This window comes from Heterodontus francisci, chromosome 16, assembly GCF_036365525.1.
Source record: "Heterodontus francisci isolate sHetFra1 chromosome 16, sHetFra1.hap1, whole genome shotgun sequence".
Taxonomy (NCBI): domain Eukaryota; kingdom Metazoa; phylum Chordata; class Chondrichthyes; order Heterodontiformes; family Heterodontidae; genus Heterodontus; species Heterodontus francisci.
Window position 1 is genome coordinate 67,773,922 of NC_090386.1, and position 12,843 is coordinate 67,786,764.

Sequence of the window (12,843 nt, forward strand, 5' to 3'; positions counted from 1 at the left end):
ATGGATTGGCAAAACTCTGAAGGGCTTTATAAACAAGCATGAGGAATGACAGAGTCAGAAATTACAGTACTGAAAGAAGCCTATTGGCCATCATACCTGATATAATTTAATTTAATTTAATTTTCATAAGGCACTTAAAAAGCTGCTGCACATGAGTCTGATAAAGAGGCTAAAAACATTCATCAGATAGCCTCTCAAACCAAATTGATTTCTGATTGAAGCTATCAAATAAGCAACCACTTTTATTAGGTTGCTACACCATGACTTCCAAGTTAAAAACAAAAACATATTGTTTCCTTCTGTAATAGAAACAAACATTTGCTCATTGCATGGAACTTAAACATACTTTATTATGGAAATTACCAAAATTATCAAAAAACACACAGCTGCAGCATTTACTCTGAGTTGTTGCTTTATATATAATAGCTTTACTAAATACTGATGCCAAACCTAAATCAGTTTGTGAGGTACACAACACAGTCATGATTCATTAAAGGTGAATTCTGCTGCATTAAGAAAAGCAACTCAAAGTGGTACTGAAGCTATTCCAACATGTTCAATGAAGCACTTAGATTACAGCATCTAAAAGTATTACCACATTGAAAATTAATAAAAATTGCACACATTCTCATTGTTACTTAAAACAGCTTAACACAAAGGACATATCTGGCTGTATGTTAGTATTGCTGAGCTGTACAATCATGCACATCAATCAGCACATAACACATTCCTAATGAGGGACATCCTGTTACAAGCCCTTAGACAAGCCCTTGTCCATAGATCATTGAAGGCAGCAGCGCAGGTAGATAGGGTGGTTAGGAAGGCATACGGGATACTTGCATTTATTAGCCAAGGCATAGAATGTAAGAGCAGGGAGGTTATGATGGAGTTGTATAAAACGCTAGTTAGGCCACAGCTGGAGTACTGTGTACTGTTCTGGATGCCACACTATAAGAAGGATGTGATTGCACTGGAGAGGGTGCAGAGGAGATTCACCAGGATGTTGCCTGGGCTGGAGTGTTTCAGCTATGAAGAGAGACTGAAAAGGCTAGGGTTGTTTTCCTTGGAGCAGAGAAGGCTGAGGGTAGACATGATTGAGGTATACAAAATTATGAGGGGCATTGATAGATTGATAGGAAAAAACTTTTTCCCTTAGCGGAGGGGTCAATAACCAGGGGCCATAGATTTAAGGTAAGTGGCAGAAGGTTTAGCGGGTATTTAAGGAAAAATATTTTCACCTAGAGGGTGGTTGGAATCTGGAACACACTGCTTGAAGAGGTGGTAGAGGCAGGAACCATCACAACATTTAAGAAGTATTTAGATGAGCACTTGAAACGCCATAGCATACAAGGCCATGGGCCAAGTGCTGGAAAATGGGATTAGAATAGGTAGGTGCTTGATGGCCGGCACTGACACGATGGGCTGAAGGAACTGTTTCTGTGCTGTATAACTCTATGACTCTATAAGCAAAATTTGAAACCAAGGCACTTTAGGGCGGATAACTAAAACCTGGTAAAAGAGATATGTTTCAAGCAGCATCTTAAAGGAAGAAAGCGAGGTAAAGAGGTGGAGGGGTTTAGGGAGGGAATTCCAGAGTTATGGGCCTAGGCAAGTGATGGCATGGGTGCCAATGTTGGAGCAATTGAAATTGCAGAAGCTTAAGGGGCCAGAATTGGAGGACTACTTCCCCCCAGGGAAGGAAGTACAGAGAAGAACTTTTTTAAAATTCCGCATATCACTCCTGGTCATTTTTGAATATCCTGCCAATGGATGACTGGGTAATAATAATAGGGAATGGAAGTAAGTCCCCTGGGTGCAGTCTTGAACAAGTGCAATAATATATAATAGTAGAAACAGATTCTGTGTAAATTGGAACTGTTTATACAATTACTAACACAGCAAAATTTACTCTCAGGGAAAATTGGCTGGAATACCACACTTGGCCTTTTTGAGGATAGCACAAATTAAAATAAAATATAAAAGTGAAATACTGCGGATACTGGAAATCTGAAATAAAAGCAGAAAATTCTGGAAATGCTCAGCAGGTTAGGCAGTATCTGTGGAGCGAAAAATAGAGTTAACATTTCAGTCAATGACCTTTTGTTTTTATATAAATAAAATGTATGCTATTCGATAGAACATCTAAGGTGCCAAAATACTTTAAGAGAACAATATATATAAATTTTACTTGCGAAAATCTGCTTCAGGGCCCTTTAAGATTGTTGAACCATTTCCAAGCAAACAATATTTGATAATGTTTATATCCTAAGATTTTGATGACTTTTTTGTAATTCAAATATTTCAACATTAAAAATTTTTAAAAGGTGTAAAACTAGTCTAAATAAAGCAAGACTAAAATAATTAGAAAACTAATGATAACTTTTGAGTGTTTAACATTATCAGCTGAAAGAGGTTGGTTAGGACACTGTTCCCATTCTTGCGTAGATTGTTGATTTTAGTGTGTGTGCAGGTTAGTGCTTGTACAGTTGGCAACATTATCTGAGTCAACAACAACTTGCTTTTATATAGTGCCTTTGACAGAGTAAGATGCCCCAAGGCTCTTCATAGGTGCATTATCAAACAAAATGTTAAACCAAGGAGATATTAGGGCAGATGAACAAAGACTTGGTAAAAAAAGTATATTTCAAAGAACATTTTTTTTTAGATTAGAGATACAGCACTGAAACAGGCCCTTCGGCCCACCGAGTCTGTGCCGAACATCAACCACCCATTTATACTCATCCTACACTAATCCCATATTCCTACCAAACATCCCCACCTGTCCCTATATTTCCCTACCACCTACCTATACTAGTGACAATTTATAATGGCCAATTTACCTATCAACCTGCAAGTCTTTTGGCTTGTGGGAGGAAACCGGAGCACCCGGAGAAAACCCACGCAGACACAGGGAGAACTTGCAAACTCCACACAGGCCGTACCCAGAATTGAACCCGGGTCGCTGGAGCTGTGAGGCTGCAGTGCTAACCACTGCACCACTGTGCCGCCCATCTTAAGGAGGAAAGAGAGGTAGAGAGGTAGTGAGGCGGAGGGGTTTAGGGAGGGAATTCCAGAGTTGAGGGCCTAGGCAGCTGTTGGTATGAGCACCAATGTTGGAGCAATTGAAATCACAGAAGCTCAAGGGGCCAGAATTGGAGGAGCACCGAGGGTTGTGGGGCTGGAGGAAATTAGAGAGATAGGGAGGGGCGAGGCAAAGGAGGAATTTGAAAACAAGGATGAGAATTTTAAAATTGAGGCATTGCTTAAACAGAAGCCAATGTAGGTCACCAAGCACAGGGGTGATATTTGAACAGGACTTGGTGCAATTTAAGATGCAGGCAGCAAGGTTATGGGTGACCTCAGGTTTATAGAGGGTAGAAGGCGGGAGGCTGGCCAGGAGTGCATTGAAATAGTCAGGTTTAGAGGTAATGAAGGTATGAGTGAGGGTTTCAGCAGCAGATGAACTGAGGCAGGGGTGGAATTGGGTGATGTTACAGAGATGGAAATAGGCAGTTTTAGTGATGGTGTGGATATGTATTCGGAAACTCATCTCAGGTCAGATATGACACCAAAGTTGTGAACAATCTCAGATAGTTGACAGGGAGAGGGATGGAGTTGGTAGCTTAAAGAAATTTGCCCAGTGGGATAGGGAAAGGGAGGGAAGTGGTAGAGGCAGCTGGATGGATGTTCTCAATCTTAGTGACAAAGAAATCCATGAGCTCCTTGCATTATTGTTGGAGGTGAGGGTGGAGGATATAGGGGAGAGGGACTGATGAAGATGGTTTGCAGTAGAGAAAAGAATGCTGGGGTTATCTTTGCAATCCAGGATAATCCTGGAATAATGAGCAGTTTTGGCAGATGAGAACAGGAGCTGATGGTGCTTTATGTGGTCCAGCCACATCTGGCAGTGAATGGCTACAGTAGTTGTCTGCTATGTCCTTTAAAGTCTGTGTCCTTTGAACTTGAGGGAGCGAAGATGAGGGCCGTACCAGGGGATTGGCCAGGCTGAGAGAGAGTAGTGGTTTTGAAGGGTACTGGGGCATCAAAGATGGAGGTGAGGGTGTTGTTGCACAGAACAGTAACTTCAGAAATGTCATGGTGAATGGAGGGCCAAAAGTTAGACAGTTGGGATTTTGAAAGTGCAGTTTGAAGTGAATTGGGAGAGAATTTTTTCCAGGGGCAGACACTGAAGGAAGTAGTGGTGGGAGGGGGAATCGGGATGTGTTGGGAGATGGAAGCGGGATGTGGGTGGAGAGTGATATAAGGAAGTGATTAGATATGAACTTAACTGTAATTGTCATGATGGGAGTAGTGAGGACATGTGAGCTGGCAAAATCAAGGGGGTGACCATGAGTATGGATTGCGGAGTTTATATGGAGGGAGACATTAAGGGAGGATAGGAAGACTGTGAACTCAGAGGAGACAGAGCACAAGGAATTGAGATGGAAGTTGAAATCACCCAGGATGAGAAGTCGCTTGGTGCAGAGGCTGAGGGAGGAAAGCAGTGAAGATATCTCAGTGAGAAAATTTTTATGGTTCTTGGGTGGCTGGTCGAGAATGAAAATTTTAAATGAAATGTTGAGAGGGGTGGAAGAAGATGAGATGTTCAAAGGACAAGAAGGTGTCAGAGGATAGGGGAACAGACTAAGGAGAGACACACAGAAAAATGCATAAACACATTCACAATACATACATTTACACATAAACTGTGTGCACATTCACTCACTGATACACACACTCACATACATATTTACTCACTCATATAAGCACTACATTCAGACAGAATGCATTGCCTCTGTGCATTTAACTTGGATTTTAGCTAAAAAAAAACATGATTGATAGTTAAATAGCAAACATGCTATATAAAATCACACTAGAGGATATTGGGGCTGATTATCTTACTATCCTGTATGCTGATGTCATATTGCAGGGTGTGCTTTCTGATTGCCCTGCACCTATACCCCTGATTCCAGCCAATTTCCAATGCTTAGACCCATTTCAATAGCAGTCACCTAGTGGGATTTCCACCTGTGTCAGGAAGCCCACCTCAGTGGAAGGAGGAAAATTACTACTGCAAGCCTCAGGAGTAAATTGGCCAATTGCCTTTGATGCAGCCAAACAAAATGTATTCATAATATATATTCAAAAAAACATTGGGCCTTGAAATTGGTTGGGGCCTTTAAAATTTTCGGTTGCTACCTTATAGCAATGCTGGATGCCAGTTGACTAAACATTCATTATAACTAGCGACACTTTAGTAAAACAAATTTTGTTTAACTTTACTCAAGAAGGAAAGTATACCCCTTCACTCCATAAATATTTTATCAGCACCATTCCTTTAGGAAGAAAGTTTGTTTAATTTTTCCCAAATGTTGTAGCAACTGTTCAGTAGCAATGATTAGATAAAAAGAATTTTATTTTTGAGAGTTTTATAAATGGGAACCATGCAAATTTTGTTAACAGCAAAAAGAAGTTGTATTAGTTAGCTTGTAAAACAGCGGTGATGCCATAAAAGTTTAACCCACAAGTCTATTAGCCCTGGACTGCTTAATGTTGGGCTAGGAATTAAGGATACTTAAAGTTCATGTGCAATCCAAGGCAGTAGGTTTACAATGTTGTGATAATATTGTAAAGGAGCTTCATATTTCTAGTTTTAACAGAAATCTTTCATGTTGGAGGAAAAGCAGACTTCACCTTCATAATTGTTGAAGGACGCCAGTTTTTGTATTAATGCCTTAAATGATGGGCGATTTTGTGCTATTCCATCCCAGCACTGAAGCATTATTTTATGCAATTGCCCGGGACATCCATCAGGACAAGGCATTCGGTAATCTTGAGAAACCATGCTCACTACTTCTTTGTTGTTCAAACCTGCAGCAAAGTAATTTATATGAAAAAGATTGAACTTATAGGTTTTTCCCCCAATGTTTTTCAGTATGCAGATACTTTACAACAAAACACAAGGCCTACCTGGATAAGGCGTTTTACCATGAGTGACTACTTCATAAAGAAGAACGCCAAAAGACCACACGTCAGATTTCACGGAGAAACGACCAAATTCAATAGCTTCAGGGGCCGTCCATTTATATGGAATTGTAGTTGATTGTGACACATACACATCCTCCTAGGTTTAAGTAAAACAACGGAATGATTCTTATAAACAAGGGTAGACCATTCAGCCCAAGAAGCCGGCTCTGATGTCACAATTGGATTTTATCACAAAGTACATAACTTTATCACAATCAGATCCCATTTGTCTTAAATTCATGCCAAGCAGTATAATTTAAATATTATCTCAAATCAGCCTTTTAAACTTCCTACGCATGGAGTGTGCATCATTTAAGTGCAAACAGAGCTCCAGGGACATGAAAATCACTACCAGACTGCTTTTAGGTTTCAGCTATCACACACATTACAACCACTAGATGTTACTAATATTTCAGTATCTGTTATGTGTAATAAACTCCAGTGAACAGTTTGGAAAAATTGTATTCTCCATCTTTAGTTGCTTTCTCATCGGTTTCCCTTCATATTACATTGTTCTTTGGCTCAGATGTGTCGAGTTTATAGTTGATATTCACTTTGACCTCTAGGTGCCAATATACCATTGGGACATAGACCTCTTGTACCTTTTAATTAACATTCATGATTCCTTTCTGCATTATATAAAGCCACAATACTGCACTAGGGGCAGCATATCCAACTGGTCAGCCTATTGTTCACAATTGTGAATAAAGCACACTAGATTCCCAAAGGTGAGTTCATCAACTGCACAATATAACCGTTAAAAAAAAGTATTAGGATACTATCAGAAATGCTCAAAACAGATACTCCAAGACTGTCATTTACAATGTTGCCTAACAAATCAATGTTGAAGACATCAACTAGAATGCGTGGACAACATGTTTCATTCTTCTTTTAAGAAAGGTGAGTTCATTGGATCTCTCTTTTACCCTTGCACAGATTTTGGAACCGTTGTGCACATTCCAGATAAAATCCAGGATTCAGCTATCTGCTCCATAGCTTCTAGATTCTTCATGAGGGTTAGATAGGGAACTAGATTATGGCATTTGACAATGTTAACCTTATTAAAAATGAATAAAAGCAATGTAATTGAGATTTGCTTTGAGCTTCATGGCATTCTATGATTTTGCGCAAAGCAACTACCTGCCTTAGACATGTTTTAGGAGACTGATATCCAGTTGATTACTCCATGGGTCTCCAAAATATCTATACAGTAATAGTCTGAAGAACTAAATAGGCAGGAAGCAATTTTAAAATAATGCAGCATCTGAAGGAAAGAAAAATTCAAAGAGACACCAGCCATTTGTAAATTCAAAAAGGGTCCAATGGAGGACAAACGGGAAAAATTGTATTAAAATTAATAAGGAGGCTATGAAATGCATTTGCTGTGAAATGTTCCCATAGGAGACAGACAGATATATTGGATGGGTAAAGAGACATGAAATCTGGAATCAATAAGCTTAAAGAAAGGGTATGGCCTCACAGAAAAATGTACAGGAGCTTACATAGGCAAAAGAAATGAGGTAATTTGAGGGTAAGTGGAAAGTATTACTCAGTCAAGTGTGCTATCACAAGTTAATGGGCAGACTAACATTAAACCTTGAGAATGAACCATTAAGGATAGGATAACAGTATAACCAAGGATAAAGTTGTCATGGAGCCAAGATCCAAGGGAAACAAGGAACTGAGGATACTACATGGATTAAGATTGAGAAAAGCAAGAATAATAAGAAGGCCTATGAAGATGCCAATAGTCTTACAATAACAGATCCCTGGTTGGCATCCTTCCATCTACAAAAGCTGATGGACATGCAGCAAACAACTGATACCAGACACTATTTAATGTTGCAGAATGAAATAAACTCATAAAAGAAAAGGCAGGAAGAATATAGAGGAGATTACTTAAAGATAAAGTTTGAAGGTCACAAAGAGACAGTGATTGTAGGGGATTCCTTGCTTATGAAAGTAGTTGCCCATGTGCGTCACGAAGAAAAGGCCTATTTGGCAGTGAGCTGACCGCCAATTCCTGGAGCAGTTTGTGGAAAGGCTACAAGGTATACTGAAAGAGACAGGACTGTGAAAGTGGTTCATATAGGGCTAAATAACATAGCGAGAAGGTACCTTAAAAGGCTTGTATGTGATGATTCCCTCAAAGCACAAAGACGGGATGCAAAGTAATGCACTCTTGTATACTCCAGTGCTTGGGAATGAAGCTCATCAATAATATTGAGGATGTACATGAATGGATGTCAACCTACTGTCAAAACAGCAATACTACTGTCATAAATAACAGGGAATATTTTCAGAAGAAAAGGAATTGGGACATCTACATTGAACAAAGAGATCTGCAAGAAACATTGAAGCAGCAGACAAAAATTATTTAAGCTAGATAATTTGGAGGGAGGGCTGAAAGGTAACTAGATCCCAATCAGGCCAGTTAATAGGGTAAAACAGAGAGAAACATATATGTGCTGGAGCTCAAGATAAAGCAGACACTAGAAGACATGAAAGGAGGCAAATTTATATTAAAATGTTTATACATAAAAATCAGAAGCATATAACTAAGATGCTGGAATTGAAGGCTTTTATGCCACTAAAGAACTACTATGTGCAAGGAATATTAGAAGCATAGTTAAACCCAGAGGATGGAAATGAATTTAACATTCAGGATATACAGTACTCAGAAAGAACAGAGTGAACAGAAAGGGAAGTAGAGTAACCATAAAAGTCTGCGATAACTAGGAGGTAAATGAAGTTCATCTTTTGGATGGTATAAACTCCCTAATGAACTACACTGAATAGACTTTTTGTATGTGAAAACACTAGGGGTATGCTACAGAACTCCACGTCAATAGAAGATTTGTTCTGTGAAGAGATAGTAAGTGTCTAAATATAAATTGAGGAAACCCAAGCAGTCTAATTCAGAGTTGGTAAATATAATGTGTTACTGCTTCATGCCCCATTGTATAGGAACCATAAGAGGCGGTTTTCATCTTGACCTGTGTTACGATCAGGTGAGAAAGAGGTCTAGGGTTCCTTATCAGCCTTCACCTGGTCTTACCGTAACAGGGTTTAATTTTAAATCTTTGAATTAAATCTTTAAATTTTTGAATCCTTGTTCACTGCTTTCCAATTATAAGGCAAAGAAACCAGCACAAACAGGCTTTCTTGGGTTTAAAGAAGAAAAGTTGAAATGTATTAAACTTAAACTCTAATTTGGTTGACGCCTACGGATACACACTAGCATGCATATGCGATACACACATACAAATAGAGACAGAAAAGAGCAGAAGAAATAAAGTGGAAAAGTTTGAGGCAGTATCTGAAGAGTTTTTGTTAAGGTTCTTCGAGCTCTCTGTAGAGACCTTCATTGTAGGTAGATCTTGCTTTTCGTTGGAGCCCAGTATTCTTCTTAAACCTTGTTTACTGTAGGAGACTTTTCTCTCTTGAGGTTCATATGTCTTCAGTGGATTCAAAGGCTTGTGAGAAAGCAGGCAGACAGGAGAGATCTTCTCAGTCTAGGAGCATTCGGCTTTCTGCCCAAACTCTCTGTAGCCAGTTTAAAAGAAAACCCTGGAACAGCCAGGTAGTCATGTGACCAGCTGGTCTAACCAGTCCTGGCCCTTGTGGATTGTATCCTCCTTAGCAGGCTCTCGAATGTGCTTCTTCACCTTCGATGTCTGTTAGTATGTAAAATTTCCAGCCACGGCTGATCTGCTTAACAAGTCCTTTCTTCACTCCAGTAACAGTTTGAAATCAATGTTCATGACAAAATTAATGTGCCTCATTCTTGGCAGGTGGGGGCCTAGCATGTCACCTGGTATTCATAAATGTACCAGTGAACAGAAATTGGGATTTGTAGCACCATTTGGGTGACAATAATGACAGAATAATTAAGTTTAACATGCTCTGAGATTTGGACATATAAAAGACCATGAGCAAGGTTTCTAACTTTAAAATCAAGGAAATGATGAAGTATTAAAGCAAATGGGAGAGAAGATTTGTCAACACTTCAATAGCTGACAAGGACAAGGACAAAATACATACCCAAGATCAGCGAGTTTAGATTAAACAGAAAGAAAGCAGGAAGCTACAGGCCAATTAGCTTAACATCTGTCATAGGGAATATGTTAGAAGCTATTATTAAAGATGTTACAGCAAGGCACTTAGAAAAATTCAAGATAATCAGACAGAGTCAACATGATTTTGTGAGAGGAAAATCATGTTTAATCAATTTATTGAAGGGAACCGGTGGATGTACTGTACTTAGATTTCTAGAAGGCATTTGATAAGGTGCCACACCAAAGGTTATTGCGGAAAATAAAAGCTCATGGTGGAGGGGGTAACATTTTGGCCTGGATAGAAGATTGGCTAGCTAACAGGAAACAGAAAGTAGGCACAAATGGTTCATTTTCTGGTTGGCAAGATGTAACGAGTGGTGTGCCATAAGGATCTGTGCTTGGGCCTCAACTTTTTGCAATTTATACAAATGACTTGGATGAAGGGACCGAAGGTATAGTTGCTAAATTTGCTGATGACACAAAGGTAGGTAGGAAAGTAAGTTGTGAAGAGGACATAAGGAGGCTACAAAGGCATATAGATAGGTTAAGCGAGTGGGCAAAGTTCTGGCAAATGGAGTATAATGTGGGAAAATGTGAAATTGTCCATTTTGGCAGGAAGAATAAAAAAGAAGCAAATGGTGAGAGATTGTAGAGCTCTGAGATGCAGAGGGATTTGGGTGTGCTAGTGAATGAATCGCAAAAGGTTAGTATGCAAGTACACCAAGTAAATAGGAAAGCTAATAGAATGTTATAATTTATTGCGAGGGAATTAAATACAAAAGTATGCAGGTTATGCTTCAGTTATACAGGGAATTGGTGAGACCACATCTGGACTACTATGTACAGTATTGGGCTCCTTATTTAAGGAAGGATGTAAATGCATTGGAAGCAGTTCAGAGAAGATTTGCTAGACTAATACCTGGAATGGGTGGGTTGTCTTATAAGGAAAGGTTGGACAGGCTAGGCTTGTATGTGACTATATTGAAAATGCTGGTCCCTTTAATGAACCAGGACTTAATTTAGTGTTAACAGAGAGCAGGTGATGCTTATTGCAGTTTGCATTTAAGGGCTGGGTTTTTCCCCAGTCAGGGGATTACCTCTGGATAGCGAGTTAGTCCAGAAGGGAAAACTGTGAACAAAATAGTTGTGGATCAGATACTGTCACCAGCTTCCTGATTTTGGTGAATGGATATCTGCCTTATTAGCAGTAAGCGCTGGAGTTTAGAAGAATAAGAGGCAACTTGATTGAAACATATAAGATTCTGAGGGCTTTTAACAGGGTGGATGTGGAAAGGATGTTTCCTCTTGTTTGAGAATCAAGAACTAGGGATCACTGTTTAAAAATAAGGGGTCACCCGTTTAAGACAGAGATGAGAAGATTTTTTTTCTCTTAGAGAGTCCTGAGTCTTTGGAACTGTCTTCCTCAAAAGGCAGTAGATGCAGAGTCTTTGAATATTTTTAAGACAGAGGTAGATGGATTCTTGATAAGCAAGGGGGTGAAAGGTTATTGGGGGTAGGCAGGAACGTGGAGTTGAGATTACAAGCAGATCAGCCATGATCTTATTGACTGGCAGTGCAGGTTTGAGGGGCCGAGTGGCCTACTCCTGCTCCTAACTTGTATGTTTGTAAACAAATATCACCTAAATCGACTAATAAGAAAATTAAAAAATTAAAATTAAAAGTGAAATAAAAGAACTATCTGTACAAATCCTGCAGGGAGACCAGGGAATGAACGTGCAGTAGCTCATTAAATGGGTGAACAGAAGGCCAGAGACATCTAGCTAATAAGCATATCCGATTCAGAGCCTGTTATTTCAGTACTACAATAGCAAGAGGGCTGTCATCAGAAATGATGCAAATAGATTTGAAACTGAGGAAGAACATGAAACGGTAAATATTCAAAATTGTTGTTTTCCTCAAAAAATTGATGAATAAAATGCCCTCCGTAAAAAAAGATAATCGAGGCAAAATTCATGATCTTGACATAAATGACAAAAACGACCGTGGTAAACACTACAAAGTTGTACACTTAGACTTCCAAAACGTATTTTATAAAGTTACACACTGTTATTGTTTCTAATTTACATCAATGATTTGGATTCAGAAATTCAATGCAGGTTGATTAAACTCGCGGATACCACCAAACCAAGAGGGGTACTGTAATTGAAACAGACAGCCTAAAATTTATAGAATGAGTTAAACAAAATATCTGAGTGGGTAGAACAATGTCAGGTCAAATTTAATGCAGACAAATGTAGAGTACTGCACATAAAAAGAGCTGGTGATAACAGTACTCCATTAATTGAGTATTGAAATAACAAATTATTAAGTTGAATGAGACAAAGAAGTCTTAATAGAATTGATACTAAACATGTCCATGCAATCCAGAGGATATTTGTGGTTAAACTGTACAATTCACTGGTCAGACATAAATCAAGTACAGTGTCCAATTCTGATTGCAAAGAAGCAATGGAAATATTCAAGAGAGGAGCCATGAGATTTGTCTCTACTGCAAGGGATCTGAGATGCAAGGAAAGCCTAGAGGGACTTTGGCTTTTGAGTCTTAGAAAGGAAGAATCAGAGAGATTTATGGAAGCATTTAAGATAGTTAAGGGAATGAATCTGTAATATTACTTGAAATTAAACTACATGAGGATAAGAGTTCACAAGTCTTAAAAGGTTGTTTTTGCACTGATATTAGATAGAACATCCTCATGGAGAGAATTATTAACAACTGGAATGAATTTCTGGGCAAAAT

The 12,843-nt window shown here is 39.0% G+C and overlaps 1 protein-coding gene across 1 annotated transcript in view; it reads right to left on the reverse strand.

Annotated features, from left to right (window-relative positions):
- Positions 1 to 233: 233 nt before the first annotated feature.
- Positions 234 to 12,843, reverse strand: part of LOC137378175 (protein-tyrosine kinase 6-like) — a 39,305-nt gene continuing 26,695 nt past the window's right edge. Inside the window, exons 7-8 of the mRNA XM_068048331.1 lie at positions 5,971 to 6,124; positions 234 to 5,871 (exon numbers count right to left, since the gene is read on the reverse strand). Of these exons, the coding sequence (XP_067904432.1) occupies positions 5,654 to 5,871; positions 5,971 to 6,124 (372 nt within the window). The 3' untranslated portion in view covers positions 234 to 5,653. The remainder of the gene's footprint in view (positions 5,872 to 5,970; positions 6,125 to 12,843) is intronic.